At 40.1% G+C, this 25,694-nt stretch overlaps 1 protein-coding gene across 5 annotated transcripts in view; it reads right to left on the bottom strand.

The window, feature by feature from the left end:
* LOC126248450 (single-stranded DNA-binding protein 3) overlaps window positions 1-25,694 on the bottom strand; it is a 377,126-nt gene that overhangs the window by 45,214 nt on the left and 306,218 nt on the right. For all 5 annotated transcript variants that reach the window (XM_049949437.1, XM_049949439.1, XM_049949440.1 and 2 more), the window contains one exon: window positions 12,647-12,724. In XM_049949437.1, coding sequence (XP_049805394.1) covers window positions 12,647-12,724 — 78 coding nt within the window. The remainder of the gene's footprint in view (window positions 1-12,646; window positions 12,725-25,694) is intronic.

The raw sequence follows: 25,694 nt of genomic DNA, 5'->3' as shown, positions 1-25,694 counted from the left end.
CTATGTCAGAATCTGACATGTGCCCACTCCGTGTTATTGTGCTGGTGTAAGCTGTCGCCAGCACACTGGCTGGCAAAGCGGTTGTGAGAAGATCAATAGAGGCCAAAGATACATTTGCAAGAAATGCGCCGCCAACACCTTCTTGGCTGACAGTATTTAGATCGCCGCCATGGACAGTAGGGCCCAGTCTGTCACACAACCAGCCAGTCATCCAGTGAGTCAATGAGTCAAGTCACCAGTCACAGCCCAGTGGGAGTCACAGCTGCAGTTAGTTCAGAGTCAGTCAGTATCTAGCGACCAGAGTAGTGTACATAGTGGGATTTTTACTTCACCAGCAGTGAGGAGAACATGGACTATTATGGAAGAGCTTGCACCACAGCACTTTGACTATCTTAAGTTATGCAGCTTCCTATTTAAGTTAATAAAGAACCATTTTAATATGTGTGCAGTTGTGTTATAGAAAGAGGATACCAGCCACAAAACAACATCCTCTCCTTGCTTCCCATGCTACAAGCCTACAGTGACAATGAGACAACACAAAAGTTACTATGGATCCAGATCAACAACTTAACAAGAAGTGATCACACAGTAGCACATGGAAATCAGGAATAATCTGTTACATTCTTATTTGATATGGCTGCATCTATGTCTATGCTGGATCAGTCACATACTCTAATACTGACACTCAGCCTTTGGACAGAGTATTATAATTTGTGGGACTACAGACATCACGAAATTCTATTAGGTCATGTGACGATTTCTCTGAAATAGAAACAAGTGACTAGAACATTTCGTTATCTTGTCATTACTGACCCATATTTTTAAACTTCATGCCTATTTGGCATTTGCTTTTTCTACTTAGCATACTGTTAAGACTATTCAGGCTTCAGTGACATACGACAAAACTAGCATTTTATGTTCACAGTACGTGCTGTTATATGAGCCTGGTCTAGGTTCAGCCTTGACTTTTCAGGCACACATTGTTTTATAAATTTCCTCATACTGCTGCTTCTTCTTTTTTTAAGCCCACTAGATTCCTTTGGACCTGCAGGATGAAATGAAATTGGAATTACACATATGGAACAACAGTAAGTGGTTCCACCTATCCTCTTTAGACAATGGCCCTCTCCCTTTGGAGCCATATGTAATTCTGTGAAGCAGAAGTAGTTTTCTACCTTTTACCTTGACCCAACAGTTTTCAAATTAACGGGTTGCCAGTTCTTTTCAAAATTGATCAAGCTTCCATTGGCCAAGGAATAAAAGATTAAATACACCTGTTAATCTTTACCAGTACAATAAGTTTCAGTCTGGGGTTGCAAGTGCACCTGCTATTTTTCAACAGTTCTTATAACAGTTGATATCAGATATTCCTGAATGCATGAACTATCTTCACAGCACCCTGGTTACTGGTATTACAACTGAGGAAGATCTATGATATTTTTGTCAAGTTCTCATGGCTCTGTCTGAAAAATGTGTTATATAGTTTTTCTAAACATCAATTTCTTCAGCATGCTTAGGCTAGTGAGGGCGGAGGTTGCTGCCCACACAGGGATACATCAAAGTGATCAAAGATATGCCAGTTCCCAAATCTGTGATGGGCCTCTAACTGTTTCTCAGCAAGATCAATTGCACCACAAGGACATTCCTTTCCAGAGGCCTACGTCTCATCACCAGGCAACTTTCACAACTTGACTACCATCAGCCAACTTTTTTAACAATTTATTAGCCTCAGTTGCCACTGGGTTTGGCAACAGATGTCTCTCCTGATAGCATTGAGCTCATCCTATCCCTTAACGTTCCTGGGTGGTTCTAAAAAACCTATAGCATTTGTTTCCAAAATCTTAAATCAGTCACACAAACATTATTCATCAATACAGAATGAAACACAGCTAGTATTTCTGTAGTGCACAAACTCTGCATTTTCCTTTATGGAATTAAGTTTCATTTGGTTACTGACCACAAGGCTCTGCTTTTTTTTTTCCAACCCATCCAGTAACAAGTACCCCACACATTACCTCCTAACATTCTAATGGAGATGCCCTCTACTCCATATGAGACCAGATTTGGAATAGGACACACAGGAAACTGTATTTTCAAATTGATTCCCAAGCTGAGTAGTCTTTGAAGGAGTTCCTGGTAAATTCTAGGTATATCTCAGTGTAGCCCTGGAAGGATCCCCTATTCCAGGATTTTTCCAGCATGCCTGAGCAGGATGGCAATTGCAAGTCTCTGACTGCTTGGCCTCCACTGTTTTTTTAAGACACCAGCAGCTCCAGATTTACCAAGGTGTCCTGCTGCTGATGCTAGGAGATGACATTTGCCAGGTAGTGACACCTGTGGTTCTGGAGCAACATGTGCTGCAGTTGCTCTATTGGTCTTACTGTGGTACCTCTCACAAGAAACATCTCACTTGCAGCTATGTTTACTGATTACGAATGGACATTGACATCACACAGATGGCGCACAGCTGTTTATCCTATCAGGCACACGTACCAGCACCTCCTGTCATGCTACCACTGGCTGGAATGCACACAAATGTGGGACCATCTGCATGTGGATTCCTTCATCCCATTTCTTCTATGTCGTCAAGTTGCAGCAGATGACCACCACCACCACCACCTTAGAGAAAAAAAAAATTCCCTCTAAGGTACCCCTCACATCTTAGTCACAAAGAATGGACCATGGTTTACAGTGGCTGCCTTTTGGCTATCCTGAACACAAGATGGCATCAGACACACCAGACTCTTTCATTTCATCCTACCTCTAAAGGCCTGACAGAACATTTTGTCCATACTTTTAAGACCAAGATGTCCAAAGCTATGAGGAAAGCCACAACCAAATTGGATCTAAATTTTTTCCTATCTTCTTATGGAGAAATGTCCATCCAAGGCCACAGTTGGTACAACTGCTGCATGGCTGTCAGATCCTGCTCAACCCCATCTCTGGTGAAAGAGGAAACAATATCTTTTTGGGTGAGCACTGTCATCTGGGAGTGCACCTTCTGGCAGATCCCATGTTGGATTCTGGGGTCAATTTTGGCACAACAAGACCAAGTTTTTTCCGGTGCTGACTGAGTGGGAGTTGTTCCACAGGCACAAGAATCAACCTTGGTTGTGATGTATCAGGCATACATCTCCACCACCCAAGGGGCTGCCACAACAGTAGCCACCTCTGTGCATTACCTCCAGTATCTCACCAGAGACATTAGGTGTTTGATCCTTCAATCTCCTTCAACTGTGTTTCCCTGCTGGTGGAGTCATTGGTGCCTCTGGCACCTCAATCTGAGCTGCTTCTTCACTTCTTCTTTTGCGCCAGAGTATTGACACCCAACAAATGCCAGCCATGACCTCATTTGCACCAGCCCACTACCTCCATGCCATCCCAGGCCAGCCAGATTTGTTTCAGCCCTATATTACCAATTCATGGGTAATGTGGGGTGGGGAGGTGGGGGATCTTCTAGTAGCCCTAGACTTATCAATAGATGATGCTATACTACTCATGTGATTCAGGACATGGCCAATAGGAAGAAAAGTGGTGCTTCAAGTTATGGCAGATTTTAAAAATGGCTTATTGACACATGTCTCTTAACACTAGAAAGCAATGAGGACTCTAATGACCATCAAGTGCCATCTATGTAAGAAATATAAATCACCATGGAGGAGGAGGAGGAGGAGGAGGAGGAAGGACATCATAAGACTTGAGGAATTTCTGACAAAAAGCAAGCAGTAAGTTTCACAGGGAAAGTCATGCAACAGACTTAAGTAGGAGCTTCATGCACCTAGAGAAAAGTAGGAAATAAGAAACTGGGCAGTTTTAGGTAGGATGTGCATGAGAAATATACTGTGCTGCCTACAGAAACAAAAGAAGATTTGCTAATACAGGACATGAATCTGCAACAAAACCACAAGACTCAGAGTCAGTTTGTACTGAAAACAAACACCTACTACAGAGCAGTTGGTAACAGAACACAAAGTGAAATAGATCTGTGACAGATTTATGAAAGTATAGAGAACATGACAACTCACTAGGCTGGAAGAACCAATGACACTTACTACAGCATTAAGACATCTGGTAAGGACTACTTTTCCTCTACATGATTTTGCAGACAGAATGCATCTGAAAGTGAACAGTCTGCCAACAGAAGTGAGAAAACTGTAAAAGTTATTGAAAGTGGTTTCTGCCAGCAGAACTTACATTGTAAAAGCATTTTGCCACTATGCCTGGTCGTATCTCCAAATCAGCATCTAGATCTGTACTCCAGATAGTGTGTGGCAGAAGTGCATGGCAGGGGGTACGTCACACTGTACCAGTTATTAGGGTTTTTCCATTCCATTCATGTATGCAGCTTGCTACGAACGATTGTTTTAGTTCCTCTGTGTGTGTTGTAATTAATGTAATCTTGTCCTGGAATTAAAGACGAGAATGGCCAGACTGTCTAATATACAACCATCATCTATAATCAAGATACAAATAGGACAGCTTAATCCCACGAGAAGTGCCAGCATATCACATGAGGCTGAAAGAGTCGCCGAAGAATTGAAGTTAGATGTATTGTCTCTCCAATAATCAGATACTAATGCAGGAAAGGTCCCCAGTGTGCGAATAACTACCCAGATAGCCATCCAAGGGCAGCAATAATAGTATTTAACAAGGCTCTAACAGTGACAAAAATGTCACGGTATTCTTCATAACACTTAATATGTATGGGAATGTTAACTGGAAAGGAGAGTTGCAGCCTGGTTTCCACGTATTTTCGATTTAGTGATGAGATCAATGAGTATCTGCTAAGAGTAAATGCTATTAGTAACCTAGCACAAATTAAACCTCTTGTGTAATCCACAGATGCATATGTGAAGTCAGTGTTGTGGCATATCCACCTCACTGATGACTATGGAAGGCAACAAGAAGCAGCCATTACGGCACTCAACCTGCTGGTATTCAACACACATCACAATTCACCAATTTATGGAGGTAGGGTGGAATAACAGAGTTATTATATTATCATACACTACACCATCACTGGAGGTGAAATCCAAGACACAGTGGAGTTACAAAAAATGTTATGGGAAGACCACAGAAGTAATAAACTTGTGTACTCCTTCGCAGAAAAAGAAATTAATCAAACAGTTTTAAGACTGAGAAATAAAAAATCTCCAGGACCACATGCAATGCCTGCCGAAGTAATACAAGTCTTATTTAACCAATTAGATATTTACTTGTGTGACATCATCAGTTTTGGGATGTAGCATTAGAGCCTATGCTACACAAGTTACGTGACAGTGGTAATGTAAGCAGACTGGTATCATTTTTCAGATGACATGCTGTTCACTCTAAGTGGCAGCTCCAAAAGAATTATAGAAGAAACTTTAAGCACCTCACAAAGCTATGTACCTCCTGCTCAAAGGAAACCTTGTAGGAAACCTTTTAAAAAATTAAACAACATAATGATTACAGTTGCAGTAACGACATATCTAGGAGTATTCCTGGATAAACGTAGTAACTATGCACATCATATAGAGGTGGCACGCAGACAAGGCACAAATGTGATTCGCAAATTAATAACCATTGCAAGAAGGCAATTTTGGCTTCCTTTGAAACAATCAGAGCAAATCATCAGTCTATATTGGTATCAGTTGCAGAATATGGTGTGAGTGTTTAGGATTATAGATTTCAGCTAGTGAAGCCAGCCTCATTAAAATGAGAAGAGTTCAACAAGGAGTACTACTAAGAGTAATGGGCACCTGCTGCACTACCCTGAATGATGCATAGTTGATAACAGTAGGAATACACTCGTTGGGATTGGAAATTAAAAAAATGGAAGCCCTTTATTGGTTAAAGAAAGGCAATCAAATGGAAGTACAAAGGATACTTTGAACTAAAGCTAGGCAACATACTCTGCAGATTGAGAGAAGCCAACTGATGTCGGGGACCATTGAATGAAATAGTTTCTCACGAATGTGCATTGTGTTAATACAGGTTATCACATAAGTGTGGATCCTAAGACTTTATTGTGGAATTGTTTGTTATAGTGGAAATGCTGCTGACACGCTGCCCTACACCTAAGGAATCCAGCAGACAATGGCAGTTGACTGCAGTAATACTAGGGCAGATCCAGGAGCAGAAATAGCAATTTATAGTTTTAAATGTACCAAAATAAATTAACAAAAACAGAACAGATTCTGTAGCACTAATAGTAGTATTAGTAGTTGGTTTATTGCTTAAGGATTTAATTGTAGTTGTGTAGTAGAAGTAGTTGTTTAAGATCACTTGTAAACAACCTTTATTGTCAATTACCAGTTTCTTTAAGCATGGATACCATCTTCATATCTGTGAATGCATTCATACAATGTGAAATCATACAGTGATAAAATTAAGTATGATAACAAGTGCATTATAATAGCAAACCCATGTTACAACGTACCACAGTAAAAGGGTATTACATGTTTCGTATACCAGCTGTACATGTACTCTTTCCAAAACACTGCAGGTATGTGAGGGACAGAATGGACGATGCTTAGACAGGTGAGGGTTAAAACCACAGTATATGGAATAAGTTGCCAAATTCCCAAGTCCCATACCACACACTACTGCTTACTTCATCCCAGCCAGGAGTCTGTTAGACTGGCACATGGTGATGGCCGGTAATTGCCGGAAAACTGGCAATTGGCACGAAGAGGTGTCAGTAGTGTATTTATGTATTTCTTACTGAAAAGTATTTATGTATTTTAATTACACCACAATTCCTGTTGATAAGAGATTCCTGAACACCTTTTTTTATAAAAATTATTGTAAAATAGTGATTAAAACTTAAGCTAAAAATTATTCTTATTATGTTCACTTGCACAAGTGCACCCATGTACAAGCTGCTTTAGAACTTAGTGCAATCTATGCAGACTGATATACAGTAAGTATGACAATGTTTTGTAGTTTATAAAAATCTGCAAACATAACTGTAAAATTATGAAAATATGCAGAGGTGAGTTACAAGGTGGGCATCCACTGTGTCATTTGAATAGCTATCTATGCTGTGGATGACAACTTAAGTAATTACCACATACACAAATAATGAAATAATCATAGTGATAGTAGAGCAATGATCTGTGGCTACATTGTGTTTGAGGAGTCTGCCACTAAAAAACATAGACTCATTGCGATGATGTTAATTGGTAAGTTAAAGCCAATGGGTTGATGACATGCTAAATATGAAAAACATAAAAAATCTCTAGATAGTGAACAAATTAAATTCATGTTTAACATGTGTGACATCCCCATGAAACGCTCATTTACTATGTTCTGTTAAGGTTATCTTCCCACTTTTTCTGTGCCAACCAATGAGTATGGGAACTGTGGGCAATGAAGATAAATCCAGCCCATGGGAAGAAACCCTTAATAGAACACAGTAAATGAGCATTTTTTGGGGGTGTCATGTGTCTTACACATGAATTTAATTTGTTCACCACAGAGTGTTTTTATGATTTTCATATTTAACATGTTGTTAACTCACTGACTTTTGCCTGTCCATTAACATCATTATGGTGAGTATATTTTTTAGAAGTAGACCCCTGGAATACAATTTAGCCTCAGTTAATGGCTCTGATATAGGCAGCCCCATCATCTAACTGTTACTACGTGAGTTAAATGTGCTATCCACTATCACTGTGATTATTTTATTATTTGCATACAGAAGCCCACCTTGTAACTTGCTTCTGCATATTTTCATAATTTTACAATTATGTCAGCAGATTTTTATAAACAACAAAATATTGTCATACAGCAACTTATTGTTTATTGGTTTGTGGTAATTGCACCAAGTTGTAAAGCAACTTTTACATCAGCACACTTGTGCAAGTGTATGCAATAAGAATGAGTTTTAGCTTCAGTTTTAATGATAATTCTATAATCATTAAAAAAGTGTTTAGGAATCTTATTAACACATAACAGGATGTGTTGTATGAAATACATTAATACACTATTGACACCTCTTAGTGCTGAATAAAATCTTCTTGGTTTTCAAGCAGCGTCAACTGAAAATAAAATTCTCAAGCTTTTGATGGCTACCTCTACCATCACCGTCAGGAGTAAAACTGCCCTGCTGCCAATATTTCCCACTTATATATCTATGATTATGGCTGCTGGCACCAATCAGAGAGGGCCAATATGACGCATGTGCAGAATGTGACTTGGGCAGCTCACAGCAGCTCTGGCCTGCTGCAGGATCGAGTGACGTTTGATTGCGTGAAGGGCTGGCACCATGTTTCAAACTGCCACTCCCACCTCCCTACAAGCATTATGCATCTGCTGTTGCTTCCTTCTGATGGCAGATGCTTAATGCTTGTAGGGATGTGGTAGCGGCAGTTTCAAACGTGGCACAAGCCCCTCACGCCACCTGACATCACTCGGTCTGGTGGCAGGCCGGAGTTGCTATGAGCTGCCCAACTCACCTTCCGCGCACGCATTGTTTTGGCCCTCCCTTATTGGTGCCAGTGGCTTTAATCATAAGTATGTCAGCAGGAAATAGTGCCAGCCCTGGCGGTCAGTAGTTTAACTCCTGATGACGATGGTGGAGCTAGCCATCGAAAGCTCAAAAATTTTGTTGGCATTGTCACAGCTTGAAAACCAAGAAGATTTTATTCAGTCATACCACCCCAAAAGACACCTCTTAGTGCCAACTGTCAATTTTCCTGCAAGTACTGCCCACCACCTACCAGTCTAATGGTGCCCCAGCTGCAATGAAATACACAGCAGTGAATAGTATGGGACATGAGAATTTGGTAAATTACTGTGTATATTGTGGTTTTAACCTTGACTTGCTGATGCATTGTGCATCTCATCCCTCACATACACGCAATGTTTGAGAAAGAGTACCTTTTATCAAGGTATATTTTAACACAGTTTTGCTATTATAATGCACATGTTATTACACTTAAATTTATCATTGTACAATCTGACATTGTATGAATGTATTCGCAGATCTGAAGATGGTAACCATGCTTACTAAAACCGGTAATTGACAATAAAGATTATTTAGAAGCGATCTTGGCTAAGAAGTTCACCTTCTCTCAAGTAATTAATACAGATTGCCCCTTACCACTCAAGACAAGTAAACTAATGAAGTAATTGTAGTATTAGCATTTTGGATATGTGTGTGTGTGCGCGCGCACGAGTGTATACCTGTACCTTTTTCCCCCTAAGGTAAGTCTTTCCGCTTCCAGGATTGGAATGACTCCTTACCCTCTCCCTTAATACCCACATCCTTTCGTCTTTCCCTCTCCTTCCCTCTTTCCTGATGAGCCAACAGTTTGTTGCGAAAGCTTGAATTTTGTGTGTATGTTTGTGTGTCTGTCGATCTGCCAGCACTTTCATTTGGTAAGTCACATCACCTTTGTTTATATATATAATAGAGGGAAACATTCCACGTGGGAAAAATATATCTAAAAACAAAGATGATGTGACTTACCGAACACAAACACACACACAAAATTCAAGCTTTCGCAACAAACTGTTGCCTCATCAGGAAAGAGGGAAGGACAGGGAAAGACGAAAGGATGCACGTTTTAAGGGAGAGGGTAAGGAGTCATTCCAATCCCGGGAGCGGAAAGACTTACCTTAAGGGGAAAAAAGGACGGGTATACAATCGCGCACACACACACACATCCATCCACACATATACAGACACAAGCAGACATATTTAAAGACAAAGAGTTTGGGCAGAGATGTCAGAGGCAAAGATGTTGTTGAATGACAGGTGAGGTGTGAGTGGCGGCAACTTGAAATTAGCGGAGATTGAGGCCTGGTGGATAACGGGAAGAGAGGATATGTTGAAGAGCAAGTTCCCATCTCCGGAGTTCTGATAGGTTGGTGTTAGTGGGAAGTATCCAGATAACTCGGACGGTGTAACACTGTGCCAAGATGTGCTGGCCGTGCACCAAGGCATGTTTAGCCACAGGGTGATCCTCGTTACCAACAAACACTGTCTGCCTGTGTCCATTCATGCGAATGGACAGTTTGTTGCTGGTCATTCCCACATAGAATGCGTCACAGTGTAGGCAGGTCAGTTGGTAGATCACGTGGGTGCTTTCACACGTGGCTCTGCCTTTGATCATGTACACCTTCCGGGTTACAGGACTGGAGTAGGTGGTGGTGGGAGGGTGCATGGGACAGGTTTTACACCGGGGGCGGTTACAAGGGTAGGAGCCAGAGGGTAGGGAAGGTGGTTTGGGGATTTCATAGGGATGAACTAAGAGGTTACGAAGATTAGGTGGACGGCGGAAAGACACTCTTGGTGGAGTGGGGAGGATTTCATGAAGGATGGATCTCATTTCAGGGCAGGATTTGAGGAAGTCGTATCCCTGCTGGAGAGCCACATTCAGAATCTGATCCAGTCCCAGAAAGTATCCTGTCACAAGTGGGGCACTTTTGTGGTTCTTCTGTGGGAGGTTCTGGGTTTGAGAGGATGAGGAAGTGGCTCTGGTTATTTGTTTCTCTACCAGGTCGGGAGGGTAGTTGCGGGATGCGAAAGCTGTTGTCAGGTTGTTGGTGTAATGCTTCAGGGATTTCGGACTGGAGCAGATTCGTTTGCCACGAAGACCTAGGCTGTAGGGAAGGGACCGTTTGATGTGGAATGGGTGGCAGCTGTTGTAATGGAGGTACTGTTGCTTGTTGGTGGGTTTGATGTGGACGGACGTGTGAAGCTGGCCATTGGACAGGTGGAGGGCAACATCAAGGAAAGTGGCATGGGATTTGGAGTAGGACCAGGTGAATCTGATGGACTCCAAATCCCATGCCACTTTCCTTGATGTTGACCTCCACCTGTCCAATGGCCAGCTTCACACGTCCGTCCACATCAAACCCACCAACAAGCAACAGTACCTCCATTACGACAGCTGCCACCCATTCCACATCAAACGGTCCCTTCCCTACAGCCTAGGTCTTCGTGGCAAACGAATCTGCTCCAGTCCGAAATCCCTGAAGCATTACACCAACAACCTGACAACAGCTTTCGCATCCCGCAACTACCCTCCCGACCTGGTAGAGAAACAAATAACCAGAGCCACTTCCTCATCCTCTCAAACCCAGAACCTCCCACAGAAGAACCACAAAAGTGCCCCACTTGTGACAGGATACTTTCTGGGACTGGATCAGATTCTGAATGTGGCTCTCCAGCAGGGATACGACTTCCTCAAATCCTGCCCTGAAATGAGATCCATCCTTCATGAAATCCTCCCCACTCCACCAAGAGTGTCTTTCCGCCGTCCACCTAATCTTCGTAACCTCTTAGTTCATCCCTATGAAATCCCCAAACCACCTTCCCTACCCTCTGGCTCCTACCCTTGTAACCGCCCCCGGTGTAAAACCTGTCCCATGCACCCTCCCACCACCACCTACTCCAGTCCTGTAACCCGGAAGGTGTACATGATCAAAGGCAGAGCCACGTGTGAAAGCACCCACGTGATCTACCAACTGACCTGCCTACACTGTGACGCATTCTATGTGGGAATGACCAGCAACAAACTGTCCATTCGCATGAATGGACACAGGCAGACAGTGTTTGTTGGTAACGAGGATCACCCTGTGGCTAAACATGCCTTGGTGCACGGCCAGCACATCTTGGCACAGTGTTACACCGTCCGGGTTATCTGGATACTTCCCACTAACACCAACCTATCAGAACTCCGGAGATGGGAACTTGCTCTTCAACATATCCTCTCTTCCCGTTATCCACCAGGCCTCAATCTCCGCTAATTTCAAGTTGCCGCCACTCACACCTCACCTGTCATTCAACAACATCTTTGCCTCTGACATCTCTGCCCAAACTCTTTGTCTTTAAATATGTCTGCTTGTGTCTGTATATGTGTGGATGGATATGCGTGTGTGTGCGATTGTATACCCGTCCTTTTTTCCCCCTAAGGTAAGTATTTCCACTCCCGGGATTGGAATGACTCCTTACCCTCTCCCTTAAAACCCGCATACTTTCGTCTTTCCCTGTCCTTCCCTCTTTCGTGATGAGGCAACAGTTTGTTGCGAAAGCTTGAATTTTGTGTGTATGTTTGTGTGTCTGTCGACCTGCCAGCACTTTCATTTGGTAAGTCACATCACCTTTGTTTTTAGATATATTTTTCCTACGTGGAATGTTTCCCTCTATATATATATATATATATATATATATACCAAACGAAAGTGCTGGCACGTCGATAGACACACAAACAAACACAAACATACACACAAAATTCAAGCTTTCGCAACAAACTGTTGCCTCATCAGGAAAGAGGGAAGGAGAGGGAAAGACGAAAGGATGTGGGTTTTAAGGGAGAATACATAAATATTGATGCACCTCAGTACACCTACATCCAGTGGAGTCACAGTGAGCTGTGAACAACACAGAAACTCTGAGAAACCTGGTCAGCAGGGTATAGGTGGAAAAGGGGGAGGGGGGGGTGTAGAGAGAGAGAGAGAGAGAGAGAGAGAGAGAGAGAGAGAGAGTGTTCATCACTACTTTTGTCAGAAATCACTGCAGAATAAACTACCAGTGTAAAAACTTGTGTGCTATCATGCCAATCCATGTTTTGTCTACTTTGTACTAAGTTTTTGACTATTGGTGTTACTTCGATTTGAAAACATTTCTGTCTACTTTAATAAGATGACTTACCCCATTAAATTCATTTCCAAGCTGAGGCATCCGGACACCAGGACGAGGCCCTGCAGGGTAGCGAGGGCCCATGAATGGCTGTAACAAATAAAAGTACTCTTGGCAACGCAGTCTCCAAGCACAATAAATTTTGAATGGTTTTTGAAACAGCAATCTGCTTCAGTGCTTATCCCTGAAATCAACCATTATTTTTAACAAAAGCATAATTTTTTGATGTAACAACATCCTAGAAACAAAATATAAAAACATATTTTGTAAGAATATGTTAAAATAGCTGCAAGCATCACAGAAATCAGTGCTATTATACTTTTATTTCTAACTTACTTATATATGCTTGGAAAGTACAAGAACACGTTCTTCAAGTAGTGCTACTTCAGTTTATAATTCCAACTGACACTGATACAACAGCAAAACTGTTTCATTTTGGCTAAATAATATATTGTTTCCAAAAATAAATTTGCACACTATATTTGAGTCTAAAATTTTTCAAGATAAATATATCTTTCAGACCACAATTTCAAGTCGCACAGTTTTATGGGGGAAAAAATCTGCATTGGGTGAGGAAGGTACCATAGCTAAGCTAAGATTTTTGTATTTTTGTTTTTTAGTTCACTAATTAACTTTTTAATTTTCTCATACCGGAAACTGTTTATACACCATATTAATAAATTTGTACACAGCAACTGGTGGTTCAAATGGCTCTGAGCACTATGGGACTTAACATCTGAGGTCATCAGCCCCCTAGAACTACTTAAACTTAACTAACCTAAGGACATCACACACATCTATGCCTGAGGCAGGATTCGAACCTGCGACTGTAGTGGTGACACGGTTCCAGACTGAAGTGCCTAGAACCGCTCAGCCACAGCAACTGAGAGTACATATATCAGACATAAGAGCATAAATGAAACTGGAGTGTTTAAATGATGATAAGAACTGCTCAGTCTACACAAAAGGCAGAAAAAATGTTTGCACCACACTCATGACTTACACTGTAAGAGTTTATCTCAAACCTTTTTCTTAATACTCTTTTAATCACAGGAAATCACTGAATATGGAAAACCATGGAATGAAAGTAAAAGTAAATATCTATTTTCATTGCAGATCAGTAGAGTGCACTGTGTCATTGTGGCCAGTGTACACAGTTCAACAAGCCTCCATGCTTAGATGATGTTCTCACTGTCACCTTATTGCAATAATAGGTTTCCAGCACAAGAAATTGGCAACCAAATTGGCAATGTCATTCAAAACTTCAACCATTATCTTGTGACACAAATCATTGAAGTTCAACATCTCAATGGGTGCCCACATTCAACAACACCAGTTGCTGATTGCTACCAATTACGGCTTATGGGTAACCCCTACCAGAAAGAAACAGAAATGTGCACAATCTTGTGTCAACCCAGACAGTCTCCAAATGATCAATATGGTCTCTAGGCATCCATTGTGAAGTACAGTACCAACTGCCTGTTCTTTGCTGCATTACCCTGCTCCCCAGCCTAAGTCATGTCTTGGGTCAATACCAGTCTTTTATCTGACTGAGTGTAATTTGAGAGTCAAGCAGTATTGAAACAGGATACTTGAACCTATTGTCCACCCCTACAGTCAACATTTCGGTGATGGATTAATCTTTTAAAACAAAGCAGGCACATACTACATACACCTTGTGAGAATCTTCCTCCAAAAGGCAGGAGTCAACTGAATGGAACGACCAATGGTAACATGGTACTTTATGTTACCCAGCAGCATATCTTGGCTTCATAGATGTGCAGGGCTATGCTCTTTGAACAGATTACCTTTACTTTGGTTATGATTTTGTTAACATATCACAGTGAAGTTGCTACACACACACACAAAACTGCAAGAATGCAATCCTCAAACTATGGCTAAGGAAGCAGCCAAATGCATATACGTAAATAGTCAGAATGTTATGGTACACAAATTTGAATAATGTGTAACGCACTACTGTGATAAAGACATTCCATGTCATAAAAGTAATCACGATTAAGATTTATGCAAGATTTACCTAATCCATTCTTACTAACTATGCCAACCTCAATGACAGTGCCCAGCTTCCTGCAAGGAAATTTACAAAATCTATTACTAAACATTACATAAAACAATCTAATCATACTCCTTGCTCAGATTACAAGAAAAGTGAGAACTGGTAAACACGGTGAGTGGAGTGTGGAGAAACAAATCTTGTTTGGTAAAAAACTAACGGCCAATTCCACTTTACACAACCACTTCTTCTATTTCACCAATACGATATATTCCAATTATGAATGTACTTCACATCCTGCATAAAAACATACTGTTATATTATGTTTCTTCTTCATGACATGTACTGTAAATTCATAATTAATTAACCAGAATTTGATGCTGATAGTCTCCTAATATGCCAACAAAAAAATTACATACACAAATAATTTGATCATTTATTTACAGATGTGGAAAACTACACAGATGCACTCACGCAGTAATTTCCTTTAACACTTCAACAAATACACAACATATTAGTACGATTAAATTAGCTTTTATAAATTACAGAAACACCACAAAAGCAGTAACAACTGAAAAACTACTGAGTCTGCAGTATCCAAAGCCTCCGCCTCTGACCATGGCTACCCCCATACACATATGGAGCAACAAGCTGGTTGTGCTCCTGCTCTGCAGGGGACACTCCCTCAGCAGATCCAGATATCAACAGTTCAGCAGGCACAGTGTATCAAGCACAACAAGGTGGATTAATTCCTAAACATGTGATTCTTTTTTTAAGTACAACTCCAGCTGACACCACAGAAATTTGCAGCACTAGCTTTACCATTCACCAGAAGAGGCACCAGCCACAAGACCAGTGACGCACACATTCCTGACAACAGCACCACAATTTAGAGTATTACTTCATTTTTGCAAATGATGTGCTATGCAAGAATCAAGCAAATATCACTACAATGCATGTGTATTTAGGAAGGCCACTCTCAACCAGTTCAGTTCACTAAGCCAGTGCAAACAGTTCCAATGCACAACAATCACCAGGATCTACTCCTGACAGTTCCAGCAGCTGTCCAATCTGGAAGGCACTCACTGTAGGCACTACAAGCAGCCAACTGTCTGCCAGGAAACTTCGTCTCTCCCAACATAGCCTTATGTGTGGCCAGTGCTCCGAAATTGGTATTCTTGTATGAAACTTAGACTCAACTGTGCTCAGTAGTTGCCATCATTATACAAAGGAACGGATTTTGATTTTTCATCAGTAAGTGCCAGTGCTCAATCAACTTGGGATTTATTATCCTGACTTTCAACAAGTTCAGTTACTCCAGTCATTGTGATTCCTTCTGTGGAATTTCTTCTCTTTCAAACATTTGTACATGGACAGAGACTAAATATTACTGTTTATCAAGCATTAAGTTGTGGTACAATTTGTTTGTTATTGTGTGACACTGGTAGTCAAGAGATGTATCTTGCATTTTTGGACTGAAATAAAAATAAATGCTAACTCCACACTACCTCAGACAATCAGTTATTGAGTGTGTGCTATTAAGTAGGACAAATCTGTATCAATTTGATAGAACTCAGTCACAAGATAGCATAAATGACATGGCATAAAGATAACATGAGAAGAACTCAAGCAGTAAATGTCTGTCTAATTGTAGAAAATGTTTGGGGAAGGAAAAAAAAAAAAAAGAAACAGGAGTATAAATAGTCCATTAAATTTCAGGCATGCAGCCATGCAAATAAAATTTCTTCCACTGATATTTTGGCCACATATCTTCCGACCACTCTCAGAGTGATTTACAAGACTGATGACAAGGTGCAAAGCGCAGCCTTATATGCTCCACCATGGGGGTACTGCGCTTACGTGTCACAGGCGCTCGTCGCCGACAAAGAGATACGCTTACACATGCGCCGCCGGTGGTGAAGGCATACAGACATTCGATTTTCTTATCAATGTATGTTCGGTGGCAGTGACACCATGATGACTTCTCTGCAGTTTAATTACCCCACGATCCAGATTCCATGCTTTGTCCAAATTAAAACCATTATCTCTATTTATTAAATTATTAGCTAATCTAATCTCTATAGCTTCCTTGAAGAAAGAATCCCAAAAGGAAGAGGTGAATGTTACAGTCTATCCCTGTAATTCATGGAATGCCTTGTATCAATACAATGTTCAGCCACAGCTGACTTGTCTGGCTGTGATAAGTGTGTGTATCTTCGATGTTCCACACATCTCTAATGAACAGTGCATGTTGTTTGACCTGCAGATAACTTCTCACAATTTTTGCAAGGAATCTGATACACACCCGCCTTACGAAGCAATAAATTGTCCTTTACAGAGCCGAATAAACCTGCTACCTTTGTGGGAGGCTGGAAGACCACCTTAACACAGTGTTTCTTGAGAATACGGCCTATCTTCGAGGAAAGAGCACCCACATAGGGCAAAAACGCACTTGATTTGAAGGAATTACTATCTTCTTCCCCATCACATACCTGCACTTTAGATTTTATATTGAATGCTTTACGAATTTCTTGCGGAGAAAATCCATTTGAAAATACTCTTGAATGTGAGCTCTTCTTGTAAATTATCTTTATCGGATGTATAGTGTGCCCTATGCACTAAGGTCTTAAGGACACCTATGGTCTGTCAAGGGTGATGGCAGCTACAGGCATGTAAATATAGATTTGTATGTGCTGCTTTATGATATACGGCATGTCCTAAAGTGCCATCAACTTTACGGTGAACAACAACATCCAAAAAGGGGAGACAGCTGTCTTTTTCTATATCCATAGCATATTTGATACTAGCATGGATAGAATTCAGATGCTCAAGAAATCAACGTAATTCATCCGTCTCGTGTGGCCATACTACACACGCTTATCACATCCAGACAAGTCAGCTGTGGTCGAATTGATAGAAGGCATTCCATGAACTACAGTGATGGGAAAATTTTAACATTTACCTCATCCTTTTGAGATTCTGTCTTCAAGGAAGCTTCAGAGATTAGATTAGCTAATATTTTAATAAATAGAGATAATGGTTTTAATTTGGACAAAGAATGGAATCCGTATCTTGGGGTAATTAAACTGCAGAGAAGTCATCATGGTGTCATTGCCACCGAACATACATCGATAAGCAAATCTGATGTTTGTACGCCTTCACCACAGGCAGCATGTGTGTAAGCATAACTCTTTGCCACCAACCAGCATGCGCAGTACTCCCGCAATGGAGCTTGTAAGGCTGCGCTTGGCACCTTGTCAGTCTTGGGACTCACTCTGAGGATGGCCAGACAACACACGACCAAAATACCAGTGGAAGAAATTTTATTTGTGTGGCTGCATGTCCAAAATTTAATGGACTACATTACACCTTGAGAAGTTGAAAATGCACAGGAGTATAAATGGTGTACAACCCATTTGCCTAGTGAGCAACGTATGAAGGGCAGGACAGGGGAGTGTTAATGTGCCAAGAGTCATAGGCAAGAGACTGTATGTACCACATGCATGGTAGGTCAAACTAGAATTCACTACAGAATACTATTAGTGGGGCCAAAGTGAAACATTCTCAGTTCAGTACAAAGACTGTGTCAATATGATTACCTCTTTTTCATTACATCGGTACATGTTTCATGAATACTTAACTTCAGCTCTACATGCAAAACAGTTTTGTTTCTATTGATTTTTAACTGTAACTGTGTGGTTTCATTTGAAGTAGATTGACTGAAATACAAAGCCATAATAAAATTCTTTGTTTCACATGATTTGCATAAACGTAAATATTTCTTGGAAGTGGATTATGCACTCCTACTTTATGAACAAATAAAAATTGGGCAGCTGTGATCAAAATGTGACTATACTTTATTTGCACAAAGGACATTCAATTACAACAACAAATGAACACACCAAAAGCATACAATATGTCTGAAATATCTTTCTTCGGGACAATGAAAGGGTATCTCATACCCAGAAAATCATGAAATCCTAAGAACAATTGTTACATACAACTCACTAATTTGGTACCATCTGACTACTGTCTGTCACCACATTTAAAGAAATTTAGAGGCAGAAAATGTTCTGAATTCACTGAAGATGTTCTAGTAGCCAGAGATGGATATTTTGTACCCTTACATAAACACACTACTGATAATGAGTCTGCTCACTATAAAAACAATGAACAAAGTACATGGACCTTTGGACATGGACATTTCTCGTTACCAACTGACATGAGAAAGACATTAGCATTTGCTCTATGAATATTTGAAAGAGAAACGTAGTAGGCTATGCCTTCACCAAAGAAATAGAGAGGAAGATTACCTGCTAAAATATCTAGTGCTGATTTAGAAAGAGGTCGGTGCAATGTAAAAAAAGTTGGCACATCTTTTATATAAGAATCACAATCTCCCAATGTCAGCCCATAAAAGTTTTATTTTACTTACTGCAGGAACAGTAATTACTGCAAAATGTGTGGCCATACATACTGTTCATGTAAATGTTTTATTGGCATTCAAAACACTGGTGCTTCCAACTTAGCAGCATATGGCATACACTCTTACTTGATCCTTTGTCAATTATACTAAAAGTAAGTATACTTGCACCCCTCAACACAAGCAATTTTTGTTTCAATGAATACCAGAACACTCACCACCCTGCATTACATACTTGTCAAACGCATTATACATCACAAGCAGAATAATACCAAGAATGATAAGCCCAAGAATCATTACTGGAACATGTGATGCAATCATTTATCATCTATACAAGCCTCAATGGAAGTGAAATCCAGCACAAACACATTTCTTTAGAGTACTGGAAACACATCTTATGGGATTCAGCTCAGTATATTGAGTTACCTTAGGGGGCACTGAATCTTCTGCTGTTTGAAATGTTCTACGTGACTGAGTGGTGGTGTGCTACATGAAGCCTTCATATATCTTGAAATGTACACACAAACCACCTCCTCATACACGGGCACTGCCTTTACCAAAGGTATCAGTTTCACAGATGTTTGATAGCTATCAACCCACTTCTGTTACATCAAAAGATGACCAACTTCAATTACAAATGAATATGATATGTGATATAGTCTCAAGTATTTTAGGCATAGCAGAACGATGACAAAAGTTGTCCAAGGATGGCATATGTTGAGCAGATTGTACCTGTTCAGACAGCCAACAAATATATGGTTGGCAAACCCGTCTTTGTTGCAGTCACACAACAGGGATGACACTCTGCCAGTATGATGTAGATGTTTCCTATAGCAGCAGTTGTTGCCTGAAAGTATGTTCTAGTGTTCTTGAATCTTTTGGAGCATTGTCATTTCTGACACCAGAACTTAGTCATCAGCACCAGTTTTATTATAGTGAAATATCTGTATTTGTATTTGTATTTGAATCGCTCTTGCCATTTTGTGTACCACTTTTCTTGGAATACCTGAGGATGTTAAAGACCTCTGTGGTTGGTACTCTTCTATGTTCCCTCTCTCTTTTGTAAGTAGCTGCAGTAGCTGGATTGTCTGCTGTTTCACTTCCCAGAATGCCACAGTGAGCTTTTTATGCAGCACGCTAACACTAGTTGTGAGCTCTGGTATCAAGTTTGCAATGTCATTTGCCACTAGATGATTGCTCCATCCACTGTAGAGGTATCTCTGTTATTCCATTGCTGACCTGGAATTGTAGGAAGTAACAATCTGATCATCTAGATACCTATCAGCATTCAGTGGCTGTCATTGTACAACCACAATTTCAGTTGTCAATCTTTATGTCCTTAGATAGCATGAATTTCTAATCCCTGTGACACTCAGTAGCCAATCATCTCTCCCTTCCAATGGCTTCACAAAGGGTGGACTGTAATTATACTGGAGTTGAGGTATTTTTTAATAGCAACAAATCCCCACCACCAGCAATTTAGAGCCCTGATCTATTCTTTGCTAAATAATGCCAAATGACATATTTTCATTACAAATTATTTTCTAGTTCTACTAAAAATAAAAGGATTAACATTTAAACACCTGCCTCTCTTCATCTGAGGCTTGGTATGCATCCAATCTGTCAAGGGCTCTTCATCACAGTTCCTTCAGTAAATGACCTCTACATGCCAGATGTCTTCTCCCACTCTCATGTCACTAACAGCCATCATACTTCCACACATATGGTTGTCTGCTATGTAAGGATTGCAGTGCCACTGCTTTTGATGTGTACATTTTGTGCTCCACCACTGCACTAATAACACAGTAACGTAGACTGGCAATGGCAAGGAAAGCGTTTCTGAAGAAGAAAAATTTGTCAACATCGAGTATAGATTTAAATGTCAGGAAGTCGTTTCTGAAAGTATTTGTATGGAGTGTAGCCATATATGGAAGTGAAACATGGATGATAAATAGTTTGGACAAGAAGAGAATAGAAGCTTTCGAAATGTGGTGCTACAGAAGAATGCTGAAGATTAGATGGGTAGATCACATAACTAATGAGGAGATATTGAATAGAATTGGGGAGAAGAGGAGTTTGTGGCACAACTTGACTAGAAGAAGGGATCGGTTGGTAGGACATGTTCTGAGGCGTCAAGGGATCACCAATTTAGTATTGGAGGGCAGCGTGGAGGGTAAAAATCTTAGAGGGAGACCAAGAGATGAATACACTAAGCAGTAGGTACTGGGAGATGGAGAAGCTTGCACAGGATAGAGTAGCATGGAGAGCTGCATCATACCAGTCTAAGGACTGAAGACCACAACAACAACAATGGAAACACATGAATTTTATATAATCACACTTCTTTAAGTAACAACTACAATCAACAGGCTTCTCTCCCCCACCTCACTCGCCTCTACTAATGGCAGAATTTAGAACTACCAATCCTCATAACCCATAAATAGGTCTGCCCAGGGAGTACACTGTTTTTATGCTCACTACTAGTGTAATGTCTTTCAGCTGAAGATATCCTCAGAATTTTTTATGAAAGGAGGCCTTGAGAAACTAAAATATTTTCTCAAATGGTTGAGTATCAGACACATACATGCTGAGCCCTCACTAGGTGACGGAGGATGCATAAGTGGTTACTGGAATCCTATTGCCAAAAACAAAGGGAATGTATGTTTCTAACAGATCTCTAACAGAACAGTTAATAGTCAGCCTGTAAGGTTTCTACTATGCTTACCACCACATGGAAACAGTACAGCAATCATTTTTTGTTTACAGTTATCATATACTGCCAGTGTTTACTCCAGAAATTGACTCATTTTTGAGAAAATAATATCTTTGGCATGAATGTGAATTTACACTAACTGTAGATGAGAAACTAACTGCTTGCTAAGTATATTTATCAATCTACCAATAGAGAATACACAACTTGATACACTATATACAAGATATCCAGCCATTTTTAAAGACTTTTATCATTACAATACATGAATTAGTTTAAGAATTTTCTTCTTTATCAAAAGTAATCTACATTTGAATCATGTCATATCTTTAGCTAACACAAAAGTGCTTGAAAAGAATCACTCTGATCCTTTTATGGAACTGCATCCAAAATTACAGAATACTTCTTTATGTTTCCTGAGTAGCATCATAACTGCCTACTTTCAGATTGAACTTCATGGAATAACCAGAAATCCGCTGTCATCAAGGCAGCTGAGTATGCAGAAAGATCAAAGATTGTGATTACTTTCCTGGCCAACATATCCCATGAATACATTTGCTCTGTGATCTTATGTATTGTTGTAAAATAAGCAGTAACCCTACTCTGAACTTTTAACTCCAATTCAAAAGATTCCCACTTCAAATGATTGTGAACACAAAAATAATTATCAGAATTCAGTTTCTTTTTATTTTCATAGAAACTTCTTATGACCAATGTCTTTACAATTGAAGCAAGCATTTGGCAGCATTTTTCTTGCATCTTTTGCACACCCATTTTCTATGATTCCCTTTTTTTTGGCTCATACACATTGCACTGCTGTTTTGTGGGTGACTCATAATGGAGAGACCATTTCTTGTCCCTATTTACAATCAACTTTTAAGATTTTTCCACTTTGTATTGAAATTGTCCATTCTTAAACATTTTTGATTACATTAGCAAAAAACTATACATAGGTATAAAAATTTTGTTGACACTACTTAGATAATTACCAAAATCTTACACAAATGTGTCCTGTCTAATGCAATAGATTTCACGCAATTTCTTCACTTTTTTCCTTCAGTGCGATTTCTTCAAAACTCTGGTGCTTGCGGATGGTCCTCACTATCCTCCTTTGCTATTACTGAAGAGAACCGTAACAGCGAGTTACTTTCTTGGACTTCTTATAACTTGAATGACGAATTGCTCTTAGTGAGTGTGAACATACTTGGGGTCAGGTTCATCACATAGTTAAAAATTTTCTCTGCAGTTAGAATCCAGTATTTCAGAATGAGACAGGAACAACACACTAAACCATAGCTCTTCAGTCATGGTTTGAAAAACATGGTAATTAAATTCATCATTTACCCTAACCACTATAATCATCTGATGACAACAGTACTGCCGGCCAGGGTGGCCGAGCGGTTCTAGGCACTACCGTCTGGAACCACGCGACCACTACGGTCGCAGGTTCGAATCCTGCCTCGAGCATGGATGTGTGTGATGTCCTTAGGTTAGTTAGCTTTAAGTAGTACTAAGTTCTAGGGGACTGATGACCTTAGAAGTTAAGTCCCATAGTGCTCAGAGCCATTTTTTGAACAACAGGACTGAGGTATTACAGCAAGAAGCAGACCTACCTTGTTTCTTTGTCTTCTTGAAACCATAACTCTGACTTTGCAACACAAATTATAGAAGAATTAGCCCGAAACAAAATGTTTGTACACTTTAGTGGAGTATAAATTGTGAGATGAATAGAGGTGAAACACTAGATACCTACACAGGGATCTGTGTGAGCCTCAATTTCTGTTGTTGGCTTATCACTATTGCTTCCCGTGAATATCGCTAAGGATGATTTACAAACAGCTTTAATTATTAAAATAATTACTCACTTTTAAAAACACTGTTTAAATCTATAATGATGCTTTTGACTGAATGCAGGTTTGTGAAAAACCACACAAATGATATTCAAAACTTTAACAGCTGATTTATCACAACTTATACCTGATAACAGATATTCTTTAATTACATTTTTTGTTGTTCTAGAGACTGGTAATTGTTTTGGCTATACTACTTACTCAAAATCACAACACTATTTCTGCAACACCTTTTGTGCATATTATTGGTCACATATTTATTCTGGTGTCTGTCATTTGATTTCACAACTCTATAAAACCTTTTATTTATTATACTACAAAAAAGTAAAATATAGGCAAGTTTCTTTAAGTAAATGATTCTGTTAAAGCATGGGGGAAAAGCAGAATAGGAAGTGACAAGTGATGCAAGAGTTAAGTATTTATCACCTGAAGTACAAACTTTTCAGTACTTGCTAAGTAAGTTGATATGTGGTAACACATGGCAATTAATAATACTGCTGGTAACTAATGCAGAAGGTACAATGAAACAACATAGCTTACAACAATAACTAACATCAGCATTGTGACAGAAATAACAGTATTAGCTTTATTCAGTCACTGTCACTGAAACACAATAAATAAGAAATAATTGTTCACATAACTTGCGGCAATGAACCCATGTGACACCTTTGACAACCACCGATATTTTGAAAGGTGAGCACCCTGTTATTTTCAAAGCACAAACATAGGAATGAGGTGTTGTGCAAGGGAATTTAAAATCCTGGTTTGCAGAGCATATCTAGAAGATAAAATGAACATACACACAGGCGCGCACCCCCCCCCCCCCGCTCCAACTACACACACACACACACACACACACACACACACACACACACACACTGTATACACTAGCACCCCACCACCCAGCCAATGATGAGAGGGATAGCATTTGAATGACACATTTCAGTAAGTTCTGATATGGCCTCTCTTCACTTGCATTTGCACAGTTTGTTATGGTTAACAGAGGTCCCTATTTAAGACATATGTTGACTTCCATTTACTTTTTATTCATTAAACAATACTATGAACAGATGGATGGAGTTGTGATGGCAATTTATTTGCGGAAGACTTTGAGGAACATGCCTCGGAGCCAGTGGCATTGAAACTTGTGTGTTTTTTCAAATATATAGAAGATAGTTTTGTTGTCTGACCTCATGGTTGTGATTTAAATGGCTTTTTAGAACATCTGAATTGAATCCGCCCAAACAGCCATTTCACAATGGAGATGAAAAAGTATGGTATCCTTCCCTTCCTTGATGTGCTAGTGAGGAAGAAGTTAGATGGTACACTGGGATACAGTCTTTATAGGAAGCCAACTTACACAGACTGATATCTACAGGCTAACAGTCATCACCATCCAGATCAGCATGAAGCAGTACTTCGTACCTTGGTTCACACAGGGCCCACATCATGTGCGAGCTTTTCAGCTGCGTTAGCCCATCTCAACGTCATCTTTTGTCAGAATGGTTGTAGTGAAAGACAGCTCAGATGTGCATTGCGCTACTGACTAACTGTGCACCGAGGGAGAGATGATAATACCATGGTGGCACCAATGAATATGGCCATTTTGCATTACACAGGAATGATTTCCAAAAGGGCTGAAATATGATGTGAAATACATTTTCTGATCACCATCCATGCTAGGACCCTCTTAGGATCCATGAAGGATGATCTTTGTTTGTGTAAAGTGGGTGTCTATCATATTTTTTGCGCCTGTAGAATGTCATGTATTGTCCATCAGGAGCGTGGAGGACAAGTGTACTGAGCATGTGTGTCACACATGCTTACAACAGCTGAGCAAATCTACTACTGCAGACCATTACCTTATTACCAATCATACTATTGAATGTAACATGGAGATTCTTCCATGCCCTCCCAGCTACTGGGATGGTGTTATTAACTAAGCAGTTGAAATAGAACTAGCAAGTGACCTTATAAAGAAAGAGTGACTTTTTTATTAAATTGTGAATAGAATCTTGCTCTCTCCCGTGTCAAGAAACAAAGGAATGAAGTTAATGCTACCT

The sequence above is a fragment of the Schistocerca nitens genome, chromosome 3 (genome assembly GCF_023898315.1).
Source record: "Schistocerca nitens isolate TAMUIC-IGC-003100 chromosome 3, iqSchNite1.1, whole genome shotgun sequence".
In the NCBI taxonomy this organism is placed as follows: Eukaryota; Metazoa; Arthropoda; class Insecta; order Orthoptera; family Acrididae; genus Schistocerca; species Schistocerca nitens.
This window is presented reverse-complemented; position numbering and strand designations above follow the sequence as displayed.